Source organism: Convolutriloba macropyga, chromosome 8, assembly GCF_964194025.1.
Source record: "Convolutriloba macropyga chromosome 8, txConMacr16.3, whole genome shotgun sequence".
NCBI classification, from domain to species: Eukaryota; Metazoa; Xenacoelomorpha; order Acoela; family Convolutidae; genus Convolutriloba; species Convolutriloba macropyga.
Window position 1 is genome coordinate 9517449 of NC_134475.1, and position 23467 is coordinate 9540915.

The 23467-nt window shown below is 34.0% G+C and overlaps 1 protein-coding gene across 1 annotated transcript; it reads left to right on the top strand.

Annotated features, from left to right (window-relative positions):
* Positions 1–705: 705 nt before the first annotated feature.
* Positions 706–23305, top strand: LOC142344359 (uncharacterized). The gene is made up of 3 exons (XM_075395947.1): positions 706–919; positions 17457–17674; positions 22945–23305. Exons 2-3 carry the CDS (start codon positions 17487–17489, stop codon positions 23303–23305), a joined length of 549 nt encoding a protein of 182 aa, XP_075252062.1. The 5' UTR covers positions 706–919; positions 17457–17486.
* Positions 23306–23467: the final 162 nt, after the last annotated feature.

A 23467-nucleotide genomic window follows, 5' to 3' on the forward strand; every position in this document is an offset into this window, starting at 1 on the left:
ATACCAAGTTATGGCCAGTGAGAAAACACTGCTCCAAATATTTCTCAGAATAATGGGGGAGGGGGGAGGGGGGAGGGGGGAGGGGGGGGGGGGGTATTCCGTAATAGCTATTGAGTGTAGGACGAAAAATTCTGGCATAACTGTTCAACACAGGCGCTTATATAATTTCAGATGCCTGTTTGAAGTTATGGCTATTATTCTTCAGCGTATTTTCAGCACATGATTGCTCGTTATGAAAACTGGCGTAATTTAAGCTCCATTAAGCTCCATTAAGCTCGGACTTCAAACCTTTAAAGAGCTCGGATGAAAAATCTGAATTTATCGTCATTATTGAATGGCAATTTTTGTTTTCAATTTTCCACTTAATTATTTATTATAACAAAAAGAAAAAAATTTTATTATTCTGTGACTATAGGTTTTGATGACAATCATATCCTTACGCTTTTATGCTCGCAATCATCAAAATAGCTGAAAGTGAACCAATGTCGTTTGTTATTAAAACAAAACGATTATAGTCTATATTTTTTGTCTCTGTTGCATTATATAAATCATTAAGTAGAACAAACTTTGAAAATCAAAAAAACTCCCGCTCGAAATCTTCAAATATTTTTCATTATGATGTATGTATTGATGTGAGGTACGCTTCACCAAAACAGAGTTGAATTCAAGTAATTTCTGTCCTCTCTATATACGACCATTTATAGATGCTTTGTTTTGAAAAAAGTTTATTTGAATTTTTTGTGCAATGATCACTTGAAACTCTTTTTATATTGTCCAACAAAAATTCGCACAATATTTTTTCAATTACATTCACTTATTCTGCCAGGCTCTTTATCATCCTTATATTAAATTTCCTTACTATATCCCCTTTTTAATAAAAATCTCAACGTTGAAAAGATCTCGACAAACTTGTTTTGAAGTTTTTAAATCGATCATCATTTCTGCATTCTTTGACAATAGTTACACAAGAACTTTAATCTATAAGCACGGTTGATTCTTTAAAATCCAGATTCTTTTTCGTTTTTCTGAACGAATTTTATTCAAATATCTTTATTGCATCAAACTTGTTTTGAGAGCCTTGGTAATTAAACATTCAGATACCCAAAATTAGAGGGATAGAAAATGCGCGCTGGCACATTATGTTTCAACTCGTAAGATGTCGAACACTAATAAACAATTCCTGATGTTTAATTATATAAAAAAAAGTAAACAATGTTTGGGCATAAAAAAGTCATACAGAATACCCTAATTCTATAAAACAACATCCATTATCTAAAATCAGGGAGCAATATTGAAACGTATTGTGCTTTAAAACGGATATATCACATTATCAGCACGCATTTTTTTCTCTGATTTATAGGAACCACCGGAGAAATAAATAAAACAATCAATTTTTTTTCGGACAACATTTCACTCAAACAGTTACTTTAAAAGTTCTGGAAGCTGAAAGAGGAGATATTAAATGTTGTTTTTCTCGAAATTTTGGTATTTTACAGGTATTTTCTATCAGAATAATACAAATTATCTTTGACGTTTTGCACTGCAACTCTTACTATTTCAATTACCAAGCAGTTTTTAATAATTTAGATGATTGAAAACATTTTAACGCAAATATTTAGTTATCAAAACAAAGGCGTTCAAAAAAATCCATCAGAGATATTGTTTTTATCTAAACTGAAAAGTTCAAAGCATCCTGATAAATCATCTGCTCAATCGAATCTCAACTTAACATTTGATTTATTGAAAGTTGCCGTAAGAGAACTTTCTCCAAAGAAATAAAAAATCTAGTTTCGAGGATGCTGGCCAAGCTTTGTACAAGACTATGTTGAGTTTAAAAACTTGCGTAAATGTAATTCTTTTTCAGTATGTTGATTTTGGGATTAGACATGAGCAGTAATGATATTGCTTTTCGGTTATGTCCGGTTCGCTTTTAATGCGCTTTTTAACTTAAATTTTTTCAACACCCAATCAAAATTTAAGAAGAAGATTAATTGCTGTATTCCCCTAGTTGAGAAATCCTCGGTTTTCAATCATAAGAAATTGTTGGATCGTTTTTCTAGCTCAAAAACGACGAACACTCTGATAGTTTTAAAGTCGGCATCATCGGTTTTGTTCAGCATTTACCATAGCAAATATTCAAAATTGTGCTCTTTAAACAGAGTGGAAGTCAGTTTTCGCATCTCTTAAACATAAGAAAAATTTCGTCTTTTTTATGCAGAGAGATTAGTGGGGCGTTTCACTGTAATTCAGATGCTTTGGTTCTTCTTTTTTGGACAACATAAACAAAATGCGCTCTAATTTTCGACTTTAGTTTTTTGTCACCTGCCGAAGAGACCACGGTGAGGCTTGGAAGTCTTGCTGCATGAGCATTCCTAATTTTGATCTCCGCGTCAAAGATTTGATTTCAGACACGAATTAATTAGTCGATTATATTACATTAGTCAATCAACGTAAGGCTTAATAACTACACTCAAACAAATAATTAATTAGTTTATTCTGCAATGTTTGATAAACTTTACTGTTATAAATATTTGTCCCATGCAACAACCTTTCATCTGCTTTTGAAATAACGTTGGTGCTTCAGATTTCTTGGTGCTTCCTATATGGACATAAATAAAATGAGCTCTAATTTTTGACTTGAGACTCCTATCACCTGCCGAGCACCAACCAGCTTCATTATTTGTTTTTCTTTGTGGAGTTGATTTCTATTATGAATTGTTTTAAACAAAACCGATACGTGCTTTTTACGCTAAATTTTTCCAACCAAGTAGACAATCGTAAAGATTGGATATCTTGCCACCTGAGCCTTCCTAAGGTTAATTTTCGCTACAAGGATGTGATTTTCGACTCAAATTATTGATTTGATTATATTATATTAGTCAATCAACATAAGGCGTTATAATTACAATCGAACAAATAATCTTTTAACTTTATTCAGCGTTGCCTCCTATAACAACCTTTCATCTTCTTTTAGTGTAAAGTTTTCACCTATTTGCAATTATTGGCTATGTTTACGACAAAGAATTTGTCAAGAGCAATGAATTTTTTTTGACTCACAAGCCCCAAATTCGAAAGATTTATATGTTTGAAGCTGATCACACTAAACATTTCGTATGTTCATAAATTGAAGCTTCCGAATTTTTCACTACCGAACATCAGATCTTTTGGTTTTCCTTTATGGAAAACATACCCAAATAGCGCCTAATTTTCGATTTTACAATTTTGTCACCTGCCGAGTGTCAACCTGCTTCAGTAATTTTTTGTTATTGTGGAGTTTATTTCTACAATGATTTCAAAAATATTCCGATATGTTATTATAACGCTAAACTCTTACATCAGAGGAGACAATGGTAGATGTCTGGCTAATTGAGCATTCCTATGGTTAATCTCTGCGTCAAAGATCTGATCTGAGATTCAATTTAATTACTCGATTTTATTACATTAGTCAATCAACCTAAGGCTAAATAAATACACTCAAACAAATAAAAGTTAAACAAATATTTAGTTTATTCTGCAATTTCTGATAAAATTTACTGTTATAAAGATTTGTCCCATGCAACAACCTTTCATCTGCTTTTTAATAAAGGTTCCATAATTACAATCAAACGAAAAATCAGTCACTTTCTTCGTGGCTTTTTGATAAGTTTTACTGTTGTAAACATTTGTCCCATGTAACAATCTTTCGTCTGCTTCTACTTTAACATTTGCACTCATTTGCATTTATTGGTTATGTTTGTGGAAAAAAAGTCATAAACAATGAATATTTTTGACCCAAAACCACAGATCAAAAATTTCATATTTTTTAGCCGAACATACCAAGTATCCGTAAATTCATAAGTTGAGGTTTCCGAGCTTTTCAAAACCAAATATCAGATTTCTCGGTGCTTCTATTAAGGACAACTTAAATAAAATGTGCTCTAATTTTGACTTGAGATTTCTGTCACCTGCCGCGTGTCAACCTTCATCATTTTTCTCTTGTTATTGAGCTGTTGATTTCTAATAGAATTTTTGATGTGTCATTTCTATGCTAAATTCTTCCAACTAAGCAGACAATGGTTAAGCTTGGATGTCTCGCTGCCTGAATATTCCTAAGGTTCATTCCGCATAAAATATCTGATCTGAGACTCACTTTTATTAGTTGAATATATTGCATTAGTTTGTCAACTTAAGGTTCAGTAATTACAGTCAAACGAATAAACAACTAGTTTATTTGGCGCTTTTTGATAAACATTAATGTTACAAATTTTTTCCCATGTAAGAAAATTTCATCAAATTTTATATTGAAGTTTACACTTATTTGTACTTATTGGTTATGTTTACAAAAAACTGGTCATAACTAATTATTGTTTTCGACCCTTAAGCCACAAAATTAAAGGTTTTAACATTCGAGAAAATTGTAAGGATATAAAGTTACAAGTAAATAGTCGATTTTATTACATTAGTCAATTAATTTAAAGCTCCATAATTATAATCAAACGTATGACCAATTACTTATTTCGCGGCTTTTGATGAAAATTACTGCTGTAAATATTTGACCTATGTAACAACTTTTCATCTGCTTTTACTTCAATTTTGGCATCTATATGTAATTATTGTTTACATTTGCGGAAAAAAAGTCACAAACAAGGATTTGTTTTGACTCTCAAGCCACAAAACCAAAAATTTCTTATGGTTGAAGCCGAACATAACAAAGATTAGAACCTTCATATATTGACCATTTTCGGAGTTTTTCAAAACCGAACGTCAGACTTCTTGGCTCTTATTTTATGGACAACAGAAGCAAACGCGCGCTAATTTTTGACTTTAGACTTTTGTCACCTGTAGAGTGCCAAACGGGTTCATTATTTTCTGGTTTTTGTGGTGTTGATTTAAAAAACCTCTGATATCTAACTTTTGATGCGAAATTCTTCCAACCGAGCAGACAATAGTGAAGCTTGGATGTCCTGCTGCCTGAGCATTCCCATGGTTAATTATTTTGACAATGATCTGATCTGAGATTCAAATAATTCGTCGATTATATTACATTAGTCAATCAATTTAAAGCTCCATAAATAAAATCGAACGAATGATCAATTATTTTATTGGCGGCTTTTGATAAATTTTTTTGTTGTAAATTTTTGTCTCATATAACAATCTTTCATCCGCTTTTACTTTAACATTTGCACTTATTTGCACTTATTGCTTATGTTTTTGGGAAAAGAATTTGTCATAAAAAACAAAAATTTTTGACCCAAAACCACAAATAATAAATTTCATATGTTCAAAGCTGGATATAACAAAATCTGTATTTTCATAAATTGACGTTTCCCAACTTTTCAAAAACTCTTTGAAAAGTTGTGGAGTTTATTTCTACAATGATTTCAAAAATATTCCGATATGTTATTATAACGCTAAACTCTTACATCAGAGGAGACAATGGTAGATGTCTGGCTAATTGAGCATTCCTATGGTTAATCTCTGCGTCAAAGATCTGATCTGAGATTCAATTTAATTACTCGATTTTATTACATTAGTCAATCAACCTAAGGCTAAATAAATACACTCAAACAAATAAAAGTTAAACAAATATTTAGTTTATTCTGCAATTTCTGATAAAATTTACTGTTATAAAGATTTGTCCCATGCAACAACCTTTCATCTGCTTTTTAATAAAGGTTCCATAATTACAATCAAACGAAAAATCAGTCACTTTCTTCGTGGCTTTTTGATAAGTTTTACTGTTGTAAACATTTGTCCCATGTAACAATCTTTCGTCTGCTTCTACTTTAACATTTGCACTCATTTGCATTTATTGGTTATGTTTGTGGAAAAAAAGTCATAAACAATGAATATTTTTGACCCAAAACCACAGATCAAAAATTTCATATTTTTTAGCCGAACATACCAAGTATCCGTAAATTCATAAGTTGAGGTTTCCGAGCTTTTCAAAACCAAATATCAGATTTCTCGGTGCTTCTATTAAGGACAACTTAAATAAAATGTGCTCTAATTTTGACTTGAGATTTCTGTCACCTGCCGCGTGTCAACCTTCATCATTTTTCTCTTGTTATTGAGTTATTGATTTCTAATAGAATTTTTGATGTGTCATTTCTATGCTAAATTCTTCCAACTAAGCAGACAATGGTTAAGCTTGGATGTCTAGCTGCCTGAATATTCCTAAGGTTCATTCCGCATAAAATATCTGATCTGAGACTCACTTTTATTAGTTGAATATATTGCATTAGTTTGTCAACTTAAGGTTCTGTAATTACAGTCAAACGAATAAACAACTAGTTTATTTGGCGCTTTTTGATAAACATTAATGTTACAAATTTTTTCCCATGTAAGAAAATTTCATCAAATTTTATATTGAAGTTTACACTTATTTGTACTTATTGGTTATGTTTACAAAAAACTGGTCATAACTAATTATTGTTTTCGACCCTTAAGCCACAAAATTAAAGGTTTTAACATTCGAGAAAATTGTAAGGATATAAAGTTACAAGTAAATAGTCGATTTTATTACATTAGTCAATTAATTTAAAGCTCCATAATTATAATCAAACGTATGACCAATTACTTATTTCGCGGCTTTTGATGAAAATTACTGCTGTAAATATTTGACCTATGTAACAACTTTTCATCTGCTTTTACTTCAATTTTGGCATCTATATGTAATTATTGTTTACATTTGCGGAAAAAAGTCACAAACAAGGATTTGTTTTGACTCTCAAGCCATAAAAACCAAAAATTTCTTATGGTTGAAGCCGAACATAACAAAGATTAGAACCTTCATATATTGACCATTTTCCGAATTTTTCAAAACCGAACGTCAGACTTCTTGGCTCTTATTTTATGGACAACAGAAGCAAACGCGCGCTAATTTTTGACTTTAGACTTTTGTCACCTGTAGAGTGCCAAACGGGTTCATTATTTTCTGGTAATTGTGGTGTTGATTTAAAAAACCTCTGATATCTAACTTTTGATGCGAAATTCTTCCAACCGAGCAGACAATAGTGAAGCTTGGATGTCCTGCTGCCTGAGCATTACCATGGTTAATTCTTTTGACAATGATCTGATCTGAGATTCAAATATTTCGTCGATTATATTACATTAGTCAATCAATTTAAAGCTCCATAAATAAAATCGAACGACTGATCAATTATTTTATTGGCGGCTTTTTGATAAATTTTTTTGTTGTAAATTTTTGTCTCATATAACAATCTTTCATCCGCTTCTACTTTAACATTTGCACTTATTTGCACTTATTGCTTATGTTTTTGGGAAAAGAATTTGTCATAAAAAACAAAAATTTTTGACCCAAAACCACAAATAATAAATTTCATATGTTCAAAGCTGGATATAACAAAATCTGTATTTTCATAAATTGACGTTTCCCAACTTTTCAAAACCGAACATCAGATCTCTTGGTGCTCTTTTACGGACAACATAAATAAATTGAGCTCTAATTTTTGACTTGAGACTTCTGTTGTCTGCAGAGTGCCAACCTGCATCATTTGTCTCTTGTTATTGTGCTGTTGATTGCAAATATGATTTCAAAAAATTCGCGATGTGTTAGTATTATGCTAAATTCTTCCAATCAAGCAGACATTGGTGACGCTTGTATATCTTGCTGCCTGAACATTACGAAGTTTCATTCCGCGTCAAATATCTGATATGTGACTCCTCAATTTTATTAGTTGAATATTGTACATTAGTCAATCAACTTAACGTTCACTAAATACAGTCAAACGAATAATCAATTAGTTTATTCGACTGTTTTTGATAAACATTACTGTTACAATTTTTTCCCATGTAACAACAATTCAACTGCTTTTACTTTAATGTTTACACTTATTTGCATTTATTGGTTATGTTTACAAAAAAAATTGATCATAACTAATGAAAATTTTTGACACTCAAGCCACAAAATTGAAGACATCACAAGTTTGGAGCTAAACACTCCGAAACTTCTTACCTTCATAATTTGACCAGTTTCCGAATTTTTCAAAACTGAACGTCAGATCTCTTGGCTCTTCTTCAATGGACAACCAAAAAAAATTCGCGTTAGTTTTTGAATTAAGAAATTTGTCACCGGTTGAGTGCAAACCTATGTCAATATTTACTTTTTATTGTGATGTTGCCTCTAAAATATTGTAAAAGAAACCTCAGATATCTAAATTTTAATGCTAAGTTCTTCCAACCGCGCAGACAATGGCGAAGCTTGAATCGTAGATGTCCTGCTGCTTGAGCATTCCTATGTTTAATTTCCGCGTCAGTTATCTGATCTGATATTCAAAAAATTTTTCGATTATATTACATTAGTCAATCAATGCGAAGCTCCATTATTACAATCGAACGAAAAATCAGTGATTTTTTTCAAGGCTTTTTGATACTTTTTATTGTTTAAATATTTGTCCCATGTAACAATCTTTCTTCTGCTTCTACTTTAACATTTGCATTTATTTGCACTTATTGGTTATGTTTATGGAACAAATGGTTATAAACAATGAAAATTTTTGACCAAAACTACAAATCAAAAGTTTCATATGTTTTAAGCCGAATATACCAAAATATTGTACCTTCATAAATTGACGTTTCCGAACCTTTCAAAACCGAACATCAGATCTCTTGTTGCTCTTTTACGGACAACATAAATAAATTGAGCTCTAATTTTTGACTTGAGACTTCTGTTGCCTGCCGGTGTTGATTTCTAATATGATTCCAAAAAATTCCGAATGTGTTATTATCATGCTAAATTCTTCCAATCAAGCAGACAATAGTGAAGCTTGGATGTCTCGCTGCCTGAAAATTACCAAGGCTCATTCCGCATCAAATATCTGATCTCAGGCTCAATTTTGTTAGTTGATTATATTGCATTAGTTTGTCAACTTAAGGTTAAATAATTGCAGTCAAACGAATAAACAACTAGTTTATTTGACGCTTTTTACACTCAAACGAATAATCATAGATTATTCGGCGCTTTTTATAAATATTAATGTTACAAAAATTTTTTCCATGTAACAACATATCATCTGCTTTTACTTTGATGTTTAAACTTCCTAGTTTTCTTTTGAAAAAAACTGGTCATAACTAATGAATGTTTTTGACCCTCAAGCCACAAAACTGAAGGCTTCACAAGTTCGAAGCCGAATATTCCAAAAATTCGTACTTTCACAATTTGACGATTTTCCGAATTTTTCAAAGCTGCTCATCATATCTCTTTTCTTTTTTATGGACAACAGAAATAAATTTTGCGTTAATTTTTGACTTTAGACTTTTGTCACCTGTTGCGTGCCAACCTGCTTCAATATTTTCTTGTTATCTAATTCTTTATGCTAAATTCTTCCAGCCTAGCAGACAATGGTGACGGTTGGATGTCCTGCTGCCTGAGCATTCCTCTGGTTAATTTCCGGGTCTAAGATATGATCTGAGATTCAAATAGTTTTTCGATTATATTACATTAGTCAATCAATTTAAAACTCCATAATTACAACCGAACGAATAATCAAATAATTTATTCGCGGTTTTTTGATAAATAATACTGCTGTAACAACTTTTCATCTGCTTTTACTTTAACTTTGGCTCTTTTTGCAATTATTGGCTATGCTTGTGGAAAACAAACTGGTCATAAGCAATGAATATTTCTGACCCAGAAGCCACAAAATCAAAGATTTCATATCATTGAAGCCGAAAAAAAACAAAACTTGACTTCATAATCTGACATTTCCGAAGTTTTCAAAACCAAACATCAGATCTCTGTAATCTTCTTTTATGGACAACATAAACAAAATGCGTGCTAATTTTCGACTTTAAACTTTTGTCACCTGCCGAGTACCAACTTGCTTATTATTTTCTTGTTATTGTGGTATTGATTTCAAATATTATTTAAAAAAAATTCGATTTGTTACTTTTTTATTCTAAATTCCAACCGAGCAGAGAATGGTGACGCTTTGATGTCAAAACTTTAATTTTTGCTACAAACATATGATCTTCGACTCAAAATAATCAGTCGATTATATTATATTAGTCAATAAACCTATGGCCTAATGGACACAATAGAACGAATAATCAATTAAAATTATTCGGTGCTCTTTGTTAATTTTTACGGTTGTAAATATTTGACCCAGTGTAACAACAATTCATCTGCATTTGCTTTAACATTTGCATTACCTTCAACTTATTGGCTTTGTTTACAAAAAAAATGGTCATGAAAAATGATTGTTTTTGAGTCAAAAACCACAAAATCCAAGATTTCATATGTTTGAAGCCGAACATACAAAAAAATTTTGTACGTTCATTTATTGACACTTCCGAATTCTTCAATACGGAACGTCAGATCTCTTAATTCTTCATTTAAACTTCAATCTTCACTTCAAGATAAACAAAATGAGCTCCAAATTTCCAATTGAGGTTTCCGTCACGTGCTGAGTGCCAACTTGCTTCATTGTTTTTCTTTTTTGAGATGTTGGTGTCTAATTTGATTTTAAAAATTTTCCGATATGTTATTATTATGCTAAATTACCTCCAACCGAATAGAGAATCGTGAAGCTTGGATGTTTTGCTGCCTAAGAGAATTTATGGTAAATTTTCACTACAAAGACCTGATCTGCTACTCAAATTAATTAGTCAATTATATCATATTGATCAATCGAATTAAGGTTTAACGAATTCAATCATACGAATAAGCAATGAACATTATTCCGCACTTTTTGATTAATGTTACAGTTACAAACATTTGTCAAATGCAACATTCCTACATCTGCGTTTAATCAAACGTTTTCACTTATTTGCAATGAATGACTATGTTAACAAAATCAATTGTCATAAGCAATGAAATTAAGCAAAAAAATATGAATATTTTGGCTCACAAGCCTCAAAATCGAAGACAAACATTTTTAAGCCTCAATTTTTAAGCCAAACATACAAAAGTTTTGTCAGATCATAAATTGACGCTTCCAAATTTTTCAAAACCAAACTTCAAATCTCTTGGTTTATCCTTTATGAAAAACATAAACAAAATGCACTCTAATTTTCGAATTGAGACTTCTGTAACTGCCCAGTGCAAAACCGCTTCATTATTTTTCTGTTATAGTGGTGTTGATTTCTAATATGATTTTTAAAATTTTTCGATATTCATCTATTTTGCCTAATTCTTCCAGCCAAACAGAGCAAGGTGACGCTTGGAGGTCTTGCTGCCTAAACATTTCTAGAGTTAGCTTTCGCTCTAAAGCTCAGATCTGAGACAGACTCAAATTTTTTGTCGATTATAATATATTAGTCAATCAACTTAAAGTTTTATAATTTTAATAGAATGAATAATCAATTGACCTTATTCGGCGTTTTTTTGATAAATATTAATGTTATAAACGTTTGCCACACATTACAATCTTTCATCTGCGTTTAGTTTAATTTTTGTAACTGTTTGCACTTATTGGCTAAAGTAACAAAAAAACGGGTCATAAGCAATGGATATTTTTGACCCAAAAGCCACAAATTTGAAGATTTCATATGTTTCAAGCCAAACATACCAATGATTCGTACCTTCATAAATTTACTCTTCCGAATTTCTCACAACAAAACATTAGACTTCTTGGTTCATCTTTTATGAACAACATTAAAAATGCGCTTTAAATGTTGACTTGAAACTTCTGTCACTTGCCGATTGACCTCAGATCTCTTGGAGCTTCATTTATGGACAACTTAAACAAAATGAGCTCTAATTTTTGACTTGACACTCCTATCACCTGCCGAGCACCAACCAGTTTTATAATTTTCTTATTATTGTGGTGTTTTATTTCTAATACATTTTTAAAAATTTCCGATAGGTTCTTATTATGCTGAATTCTTCCAACTGAGTAGACAATGTTGAAGCTTGGATACCTTGCTGCATCTGCATTCTAAAGGCTGCTTTTTGATCCAAAGAACTGATTTGCGCATCAAACCAATTAGTAATTTTTATTATATAAGTCAATCAATTTAAGCCTTAATAATAATAATCGAACAAATGATCAATGAACTTTCTTTGGCGCTGTTTGATGAACTTTTGTGCTATAAATATTTGTCCCAAGCAACAACTTTTCATCCGCTTTTACCTTATCGTTTGTACTTATTTGCACAAATTGGTGGTAATTACGAAAAAAAATTGTCATAAACACTGAAATTTTTCAACTCACAAGCCACAAAATCGAAAACTTTGTACATCTTGAGCCAATCATACCATGGTTTTTGTGAGCTCGTAAACTGACGCTTCAACATTGATGCTTCAATTTTGTCAAATCCGAGCAAACGAAAGTTTTCTTGCGTTTAAAGTTCACTCTATGAAAAAAAATTCCGGTCGTCTGTGTTCGGTTTTCTCATCGAGAAGAAGGGTCTTCGTATTTATCAAAATCAAATATTTTTTATTTTGTATATCTGAATTAAATTTCAAGTGTAATTCATTTATCAAATAACGTGGTTAACGAAACGATGGTTATCAGTGCAACAAATCAACAGATTATGACTCTTATTTCATCAGTATTTTTCATTGTTTCACAAGTAAAATGTTTGTTTTTATTATACCCACTTTTTTTAGGTAAGAATAGAATTGGTTGAACTCACAATGATATTTTAACGTCACGTCTCATCGCAAAAAGACCAATCTAGTCTCTTCTAGTTCTGGAATTATAAGTGAATAGCGCGACCCAAAATCAGCGAGACAGACCTCTTGATTATAAAGTGGGTCAAGCAATTTCCCCTCCGATCGAGCGAGTTTTCGAATAGTGATCTATTAACATTCTTGCTGACACCGAATAGCCGAGGTTAACAAGGACTTTATGAGTTTACAGAAAACTATGGAACATGCGTGCGCCTGGAAAGAACGATTGTCACATTTTTAATAAAAAAATGCAAATTTTCCCCCAAGGACTTCGATTGCTAGAGGACAAATGTGATTGCACATTTTCGCATTTATCGTTGTGGAGGCTATATTTTTGTTCATCTGCCGCATCAAGTGCGTATCTTGCCTTTGTAGCCGCATTAGTGAGAGAGTTGCATTTCAGCGACGAAGAAACAGTTACATCAGATGCAGCAGAACTCCCCTTTTTCCAAGTCGCGACAAAGATGTCTCCGCAGCTTGATTGGTTTTTTGGAAAGAGGTTCTTTTCTCTACTACTGAAGAGAGGTTTGCAGAAGAGCGGGCAGACACTATTTTATCTCGAATCCGGTCATGTCTACTAATTGCGTCTCCTCGACCACGACACGCAATGCCGTGATCAACATAGATGTCAAGAACTCCTGCTTTACAAAACGGGCACTTGGAAATTGAGCTGGAATGGGAGCCGACAACCATGCTCCTGCATGTCAAACAGACAACGAGAGAAACTTTTTGTTTTCAGGAGCTATTTGGATCGTATTTGCGAAAAGTTTGGAAGGCAAAGATGTGCTATACTGGAAATGAGACGCTGAAAAATTTTGCAGTTTTTTTGAGTTTTCATCAGTTATTTTTGAAACACGATTCTTGAACAGAACAAAATCAACACATGATGTTTTATACTGGTCCCGGCATTTGCGAACACCTAAACCTGGTAGTGTTATGGGTAAAGCTGCATGAGTCCTGAATTCATATGGAAGAAAAGTTCCAAGTATTTTTGCAAGTTTTTTGCGCCGTTGGGCATTAAATTCCTTTACGGATGAAAACTGAACTGGTGGGCTTTTGGTAACGCAAAAAAAACACCATTTCGAGGGTCAGATGCGGTAGCGTAGGATACCTAAGGCGCACTGAGGGTCATCAAGGGAGTCCTTTTTTTTATTAAGTACACGCTGACAAACTCTTGGGATCCTAACGCAGCTCCAAGGTCCTCATGGCCCAAAATATCTTTTCATTTTATTTTCTTATCAAGTCTATCTAAATCACAACAGTGGACCACAGTTTGCACTTATCGACCAAGACGTGGAGGCCGCAATCAGATCTGAACTCGCATAGAGGATTCCACGAATTAAAGATATTGTCTTCTGGTCCCACCAGGACACCGATATTTAGATACCAAGAAGGTTGATAAGAGTTTGGCAGTTATTCCCTAATTTTCTGTATAATGCGCCAGAGCGTCAGAGAAAAAAGGGCTCAGTGAGTCGCCCTGTTGGATACAACTTTCACTGCTAACAACAAATTTATCAAAGAAAAATTGGCTGTGTTGTGAACAACAGGAATAGGTGAAAGCGGCAATGCCACGCAATTAATTGGCAACGGCATTCCGCATTTCAGTGCCTTTCATAGGATTGAATGCATTGCAAAATTCAATCTGCAAACAAATCGCGGCGAACGTGAGAGGTGATATTTTTTTTCAAACGAGAGCTTAGTGGATTGTATAACGGCTTCCGCACCACCCTTCACTCCAACAGCCAATTGTAGGCTCTGGAAAAAACCTTTTGCTTCTGAATTTGTTCCATTTGCTAAAAATTTGGCTAATAGCCTCCTCAAGACATGTCCGACTGCAATAGGGCGATCACCGCTTTTCTTTTTGAACAATGTCTATAGCCTTGCACTGCAGAGTGCCTGTGAAACAATAACGGGAAGTTGCCCACGACAACTTATGTTCACCAGCTAAGTCAGTATGCTCAAAACTTTTAGTGACTGATCTGAAACGTTACACTGTAAATCAAGCAAAGGATGTTCGAAAAATATTTTTGAAGTACTGGCAGCTGTAAACATAGAAAACGGGTTAAACTGTTTCAAAAAATTCTCCTCACTGAATTGATAGTCTTGTGAGTAAAAGATTTGGACTATGCTAGTCTTTTTTCAGATGCAATTGTTACAGAGCACCGAGATTTGACTTTTTGACTGATGCAAAACCATCAGAAGCCGAATTATTTGCTGCTATGCCATATTGTTCCTGGAAGCACAAATTTTTTGCGCGCCTGATGATCTCTTCAAAGTTTATATTATTTGATTATTTTAATTGTTTTACCGAGCAGGCTTCGTCCATAGCTTTCCATAGACTCCGCTGTTCCAGATATTTATTCTTGCAAGAATTCTTTGGTCGTTGTTACGCCTGTGTTCTGCTCTGCCCTCCTCTGTTTCTGGCTCGTAAAATGTATCTGGATATTCCGAACAAATTCTCCAGTTTATTTCTGTTTTGGGATATTCTATGCAGTCAATATTAATGTCAGAGAAAAGCTCTGACCATTTGTATTGCGTATTGGGACTTTAGTGCGCAGCATCGTTTATTTCGTCTGGAAGCTTATTGTTTGTGTTGATTTTTTTCCGAGTTCAAACAAGCTAATGCCTGGTATAGACCGCATTCTCGGCACTGGTTAGCATATCGTTTACTTGTTCTAATAGTTCTTTGGTAATTCTTTTCCGTTTAAATAGCAACACCAAAATGACCATATTGATTTCGAGTCGATCCATGATTCGTAATCAGGGCCCCATCCATTGTATCTAATTTTCTTACAAAAGGTGTTCAATACCTGAATCCTATGTAATTTGTCGGCTGTGTCAGGAAAAAATTCAAAATAGCCAGGTGAAATGTGAAATTTATTTTCTATTGTAAAGTTGAACATGTATTGAGTGAAACCACTGCTTTTGTTGTAGCTCACCTCAGTCTCGGAACATATGTTTGGTGTCTGAAGTGAATTTTGAGGTGGTCAAGCTTTTCTTGTTCTTCAATTGTACTTAATTTTGAGTGTGGGAAAAACTGGTATTTGAAAAAGCCAAATACCACTTCTCCTCTTTATAGACTGCCACAGAACTAAAAACTGGAATTATCTCACCGGGGAACCTGCGACTAGGGACAGATAGAGTTGTTCCACCCTGTAGCACCCCAACCCCCCGCTCCACTCTACTGAGTCGACTTCTTGTAAAAGACCCGAATTATAAGATAAGAGCTAAATTTGATTGCTTGTATTCACAATTGTTGTCTTGCTTTAAGAACCCAGGGTACAAATTTTTTGGTCGCTAAAACTTGGAGGTACGTGCAATCTTTTTTTTTCAAACATGTAAGTTATTAATATAACCCAAGACTTAACTTTTACATGCCTTCAGAATAATCAGGAATATTTTTTGAAATAATAAAAATTATACCATAATCTTCGAGTTATTAATTGATGTTACCCATTAAGTTGTTCGTGCCATTATACATAAAAAAAGACTCGAATGATTCTAACTGTCTATCTGTTGGAAAATTTTCATGCTGATGTTGCAAAAACTCTGTTAAATTTCTTTTGAAAAGAGTTTTGTTCTCCGTCGCTCTTACGTTAAATGGTAACTTGTTGCATTTTTGTATGCTCTTCAAAATCAAAGATCTTTTACTCTGCTGCGTATTATTTTGCGTTCTTATTATCAGCTGTTCAGTTGGCTTGTTCTGTTTTAACTGCAGCCGGTTTGCACATTTTTTAAATGTTTCTGATACTATCCTCTAATTCAGCTGGTAGTACATGCAGTTGGAGTAAGATATCACGACAATGATCGAAATTACAACGCATATAAAACACTTTTATGCCCCAATTAATCTGTCGATTTATACGCTGTATGTTTTTTGCTGACAATGTTTGTTAATAAACTCTACTGAATGATAAATGAGACAGGACTAAAGATTTGAAAACTTGAAGCCTTACTTCCACAGGTATAAGGTTTCTTACCAGATATAGTGAGCGAATGGCGGCCGCCATTTTTTTAAAAAATTACCTTTAGATGTGCTTCAAAAGTCAATTTTCCAGTCAAGGTGTATTCCTAGATAACGACAACTCTCAGCAGATTTTATTAAATTTCCGTTAAAAGTAGCTTTCGGTTTTAATTTGTCCAGGTAGAAAAATAATGTAGTTCTGTTTTATCAGCATTCAAAGTGAGTTGATTTTCCTTCAAGTAACTGTCCGTCTTCAATAAAATATTTTCCATTTTTGTTGCAATTGTTTCTCCTGGTTCATATCTATCCAAATACTGAGATCCCCCCCCCACCACCACCACCACCACCACCACCACCACCACCACCACCACCACCACCACCACCACCACCACCACCACCACCACCAACCCACATTTTCGCAGCAACCGTTTGACAAACAGAAAAATATAGAAAAATTGACGAAAACTTGTCATTTAATAATTTACAAAACTGTACTCTTAATTTCAACTTTAATTAAAATTTAACGCCCTTCGTACGTTTTGGTTCTCTAAATAAGTTAGCTCATGAATCTTAGCCCCCCTCAAGGATTGTGCCCAGCACTCGGGCGCAAGTGCCCTCGTGTCTGGGCACCAAGCCCCTGGGGCCGCAAAGATTCAAGTGGTAACATATACTTGTTAAAATTTCGGCCTTTTCAAACTTTCAAGTTGACTGTTTTGAGCACAAGTTACTTGACTCTGCAGAAGTGATTTCGAAATTCCGACTTAAAATCTCAAAACAGCTTGGCGCTTCACGGTAAACGCCAGAAGTTCTCTGTGACTTCAAGTAGAGTAAGCCTGTAATTCTATTACACGTAGTTTCACGAAGGACTTACCTTAGGTAATTAATCTGAACAACATGTGACCAGAGATGCCAGAAAATCAATTTCTTCAGACGAAGAGTGACGGATCGTTGTGTTGGGGTGGTGCTTCTCTTGTTCAGATCTTCAGAATTAGTTGCTTCGTTCTTATCACTTTATCATTATTCTTTCTTTCCGTCATTACATTGTCCGATTCGTTGCCTTCTTTTTCATTGTACACGCTTAAAAATGTCAACAGGTTAGTCCTCTTTCTCATTTCAGAAACTGAAAAATAAGTTTGGAGCTGTCCCGACGAGCGATAAATTCTTGGCGTTTTAGTGTTTACTTGTTTCCCAGGACGATGCCTCGACTTATGAAAAAACCGTCCAATAATAGGTCTGAAAAAACAGTTCGCCACGTTAATGTCTATGAAAATAATTGAACTCGACCATTTTTTGTCTTGGAATAGAATTAGGCTCGACCAATTTTGCATATGAAGAGAATTAGGCTCGAGAGCTTTTCTTATCAAAAAAAAAAATTAAGCTTGACCCATGAATGGAATTTAGCTCGACTTCAACCAGGGTCCCTCCTCGACCATGTAATTGAAGTATTTTTACAGCCACCCCCACCCCAACCCCCCAGACGTTATAGCTCTTTTGATAAGTCCAGCCCGCAAAAAAATTATGAATTGCTAACCAGGTCACGCAAACAATTAAAAAGTATATAAATTTTTAATGATTATCTGTCTACTATATGCACACCATCCACCCCAATTCAAGCGATCAAGCCCTAGTTTTACTGTGTAAACTAACATACTGTGGTTACAAACGGAAAAATCCAAATTTTTATGTGTACTTTAGTTTTTGAATACAAAGTGCGTAAATGAGCTTTGACTTTTGACGGAATAGAGAAATTCCTGTCATATCAACGTCTCAAACGTCTTAGAACAAAATTTCAGATTTGCGGAGACCATTTTCGGCTGCAAAAGGTGGGGTATTATTGTTAAAGTCCAAATGTTTTAAAATCAACACTCAACAGAAAACAAGTTTCTGCATAAACAAACCCTTGGTATGTATAATACGACAAAGATAAAATTTCCAAAAGTTTTCATTGCTTTTATTTTTCAAGAGATCACTTTTAAAATATAGGATGATCTGCAACATTGAACTCGGTTACACTTCCGGTGAACCGATTACCGCAAATCTTAATAGGTTCCCAGAAAGATACCCGACAAGACCCAGGAAAAACGGGGGAAAGACCCGGAAACTTACCAGGAAAACCAGGGTTTTTCCTGCATCTTATCAGGGTTTCAGGGGGTTTCGGGTTTTCAGCGATAAACTTACAAGGAAAACCCAGAGTTTTTTCTGCATCTTATCAGGGTTTCAGGGGGTTTCGGGTTTTCAGCGGTAAACTTACCAGGAAAACCCAGAGTTTTTCCTGCATCTTATCAAGGTTTCAGTGGGATATAGGATTCCCAACAGAAAAATTGGGGAAAAACGGATCTTATCAGGGTTTGAGGGGGAAAAAACTCAGCAAGAAAACATGGAAAAGTTCGGATCGTAGCGGGATTTCAGAAAAAGAGTCTTCGCTAGAATTATTATTTGTTCCTATTCTACTGTATAGTGTAACGATTTGGTGCCACAACTCTATACCGAATCAATGTTCTTTGCACAAAACGTTTCTGCACTGACAAAAAGGAATTACGTAACGTTTCGACCCATTTGCAAAGCTAAGTCAGCAACCAAAACCACAGCAAAGCTTTTATTTGCGCAAAAGAACGCACACAAAGTCCTGTGATAGTGGAGTGTCAAAAAAACCCAGGGCCTACTGGGGATTTTTTTTTGTTTCAATTGTTTGATTTCATGGCCAAGCAGATCATAGAATCGATTGATATTTTTTTTCCTAAATATATACCAGAAAAATTACTGAAAAACTGTTAATTTTTTGTCATGGAATACTATCCAAAAGAGCAGGTTATCATGACTGCTTCACACTCATTGCATTTTCCATTAGATGAAAATCTCAGAAACATGTTTAAGAGCTCTAAGTTGAAAAAAAAATAAAATTGAAACTACTTTGCTGAGCATCTTTTGCAAGAAAAAAACATTCCGGATTTGGTAACGAGCCTGTTCTGGTGTATAGGGAAGTCCTTTGGCGCCACATCTTTGTCCCGAATCATCTTTTTTTGCACATTCTTGAGGACATGTCACCTCTATGCAAATTTCAAAGGAGGCCAGTAAACATTTCCTCAAAATACTCCTCTATAATTTGATAACACTTCTTTGAAACAAAATTGGGGGACAAAAGATGATAGTTTTTTACCTCAAAAGTCACTACATTTGAATTTATCCGTTATTTTAACATCAGAAAAGAAATTGAAATTTTAATCCAAGATTTGGTTACTAGTAGAAGTAGACTTAATTACCTTGTAAAAATTTACTGCTACAGCTTACCAATTCCTTTTTAAGTCAGTTTACATGTAGTTTGCAAGTAAATTGCATGTAATTTGTATAAAAAGATGGGCAAATAACATTTTGATTTTGTTGAGTAAATTCTAACTGATTATAATTAAGAAAATAGAGCTCGGGTCATAATTATGTACAAAGCAATGGCAAGTTTTCTTCCCCCATTCATAGCAAAAAAAGCAATTAAATCGATTTTCGTTGAGAAAAAAATTAGAAAGAAAATCTATCTAATTCAGTCAATTTGGACCATTTTACCTATTAAAATACATTTAAATTGATTGTATACAATGAAAACAAATAGATAGAAATATATATATATATATATATATATATATATATATATATATATATATATATATATCGATTTAAACTAATTGAAATCCATTAAATAGATCAACCTATGACAGGCGTTTACAGAAAATGACTGTAACACATAAAATTCATGTTCTCTCTCTCTCTCTCTCTCTCTCTTTCGACAAAAGAAGATGAAGATAAATGTGTCTGTTTTTGAAACAACTCTGTCAACAGATCTGACATAAGCTAAAGCAATTTTTTTCAATAAACCGTCTTTTTATAGAAGGTAATTGGGGTCTTTCCCATTACAGCCCACCCCCCCCCCCCTCAGCTAAGTGTTCAGATAACCTATAGCCCCCAATAATGGTAATTATACCATAATGGGGGACTATAATTTCATGAGGGGCTATAATGTGAAAGGCCCAGTAATTGAATGAAGAATGATGAGGAACAAATCCGTGACGAAAAGGCTTAAAGTTCTATTTAGCGGGGGCTCAATACTTAGAAAAATTTTCACAGCCCCTTTTAGTATAATAAAGCACAGAACTTTTAAGACATCTAGTTTAAAAAGAGTAAAAATTTGCAGAATTTTTAAGCTGAAAAATACTTTTTCTTACGATCTTGGGTTTGCTTTCGGTTGTGTAGAAAAATATTCACATATAACTTTTATATTCTTTTCGGGGTATTGTTTCTTGTATTTAATCTGGCAACTAAATTTTTGACAAACCCGCATATATAGATATAATATACATATATATATATATATATATATATATATATATATATATATATAAAGATATAGATATAGATGTAGCTCTTAGATTCGGATTGAGATAGAAATATAGATATAGATGTAGATTTTGGATTTAGACTTAGATATAGATATAAAGATTGATATTGATATAGATATAGATATAGATATAGATATAGATGTAATTAATGCTAACCATTTTATTTATAATTGTAATTTAGATTTTAAATTCTTATTAGTTTGCATTGAAATAAATAATTTAATGTTAAATAGTGATCCAAGTTACCTCGAAAATAGCAATGGAAAACTGTAGTTAGCCGCTCTTGGAACCCTATATGATGGAATCCTAGGAAAAAAAACATCAATAACTTAAACGAATTTTTGTGAATAAAGTACATGTAAGCGAATAAATAGACTCAAATTACCTTTTTTTAAGCACAAGAAAAGTTCGTTACTGCAGCAATCTGTTGGCTTTTAGCGAGAAACAGGAAGTATGAGAGCAATTTGCGTATTCGCCTAAAGCAAATTTCATGCAATTGCTGAATTGTGAATGGTTAATATTCGTCTCTCACAAGCACTGGGATTTCAAACAGTCTAAATTGATTTAAGTCTTTTTTAAATGGATTTCCTTTGATTCTATAAAATTGAGCCCGAAATTATGTATTTTCTTGATGAGATCTATGTATAACACTATGCAATCTCCTTTAAATCGATATCGATTGTTTTGTAGATGTATTTTGTGCGGTTTCCTTTTGTTATTCATTATCATAAAAAGCTGATTAATGCATGAATATTTTATTATTTTGCGGCAAAAATTTATATGCTGAAATTTATTGTGTGCGAAACGTCTGGTCTGAAGACTGAGTGCTTATCTTTGTGTTTAGACTAGAATAGCTTCGGGTCGGACCGTCCCAGACCAAAGTGACATCTGATCACGCCGACATCAGGACTGAATTGACTGCTAATCGGAATATCCTGCGCTAGAAAGTCAATTCTGATCATACTAGTGTGAGCTCGAACTTAAGTGCGCTCGAAATCATTTCACGTGAGAATGGTTTTAAACATGAAAATAATGCTAAGTCGGCTATATAAAACTCGTTTTTATAAAATTTTATGTTTTCAGTAACATTTTCAACTAACAAAAACCCCATTTTAGACGTATTGCTAAGGAAAGGAAAAAACCATTTATTTAGTTTTCATTGGTGCCTGTTTTGAATCGATAGATAAAATTTAACAGCTTTCTATTGAAAACGTCTTCATCTAAATTTATTCAAAATTACATAAAAAGGGGGCCATCAGTAATTGATATATGCTGGACCCCTTTGGCGCCGATAAGTGCCATCAGATTGTAGATGAAATACTGCTCCGAGCGCTGCTGTATTGTTACCTTTTAGGAACGCCAATGTCTCTCAGTGAATAGAAAATGGAAAAATTACACTCAAATTTGTTTCCTGATCAGACCTAAACTGTCTCTGAACTTTTTTGATCAGAGTAATATGCGCTCAAATTTACACCTCTGATCAGACCGTCACAGACCGAAGTGACTTCTGATCAGACAAGTTCCAGACCATTGTTCAGACTAAAGGGCGCTCGAATAATTTCCAGACCATGTAATTCGCTCGAAGATAGGCTGATCAGAGGTCTAGTCGGTCTGGACTTCTCGACCTGGGATGAGCGACGGCCATTTTGCAGTATCTTGCAAGACATGCGCAATTTGCGAGAATTGTGCAAGATCTTGCCAGATAAGCATCAGATTTGGACTGGTATCGGATTAAATATTCGAGATCTATTCTCGTACAAAATGGTAAACATTCTCGGAACCATTCTGCCCCCCCCCCCCTCAGCCCCCCCCCCATAGTGGGCATATAAATTTTACACCCCCCGCCCGGCGCACGTGCTATTTTTTACATAGTAACGTACTATATAACAGCACATAAATTGTCCTTGGAGGCATAAAAACACTGGACGGTGTTTTTCGACTTACGACCAATTTAGACTTAAGACCAATTCTCTTTTTAGACTGACGACCAATTTCAACTGGTTGGCAGCTCTTGAAGGGAACAGTCTAAACTCTACGAGGGCTGATGGTTATTCTAGTTACAAACAACTGACCAATCAGCAAAGCTTAAAGACCAGCAACATATCAATCCTGTTCTTCTCTTACGCAAAAGAGCACACAAAAACTAACTTGAAATCGGAGTGCAAACTTCAGTATAACTGTGTTTTCACACACGATGGGTACTCGGGTGCCAAAAAATGGGCGAACTATTCGGCGGTTATGGTTTACGGATTTCCAGGTCTGCAAAGGTTTCGCAGCCAATTTGTATCGACTGGATTTAACAGGGAGGAACTGTTTCATTTAATCCTGTTATTCGCGTGATCAAAATTTGGGTCTTTATCAAAAAACAAAAACAAAGATAATTTTATATAATTTGAATGATAGAATTGGATATACAAGGTTAAGAGTTGAAGTTAGTCTGCAACTCATATATACGGAAAACATAATTAGTAATTTGTAATGGAGTGTCAGAACCCCCATCCC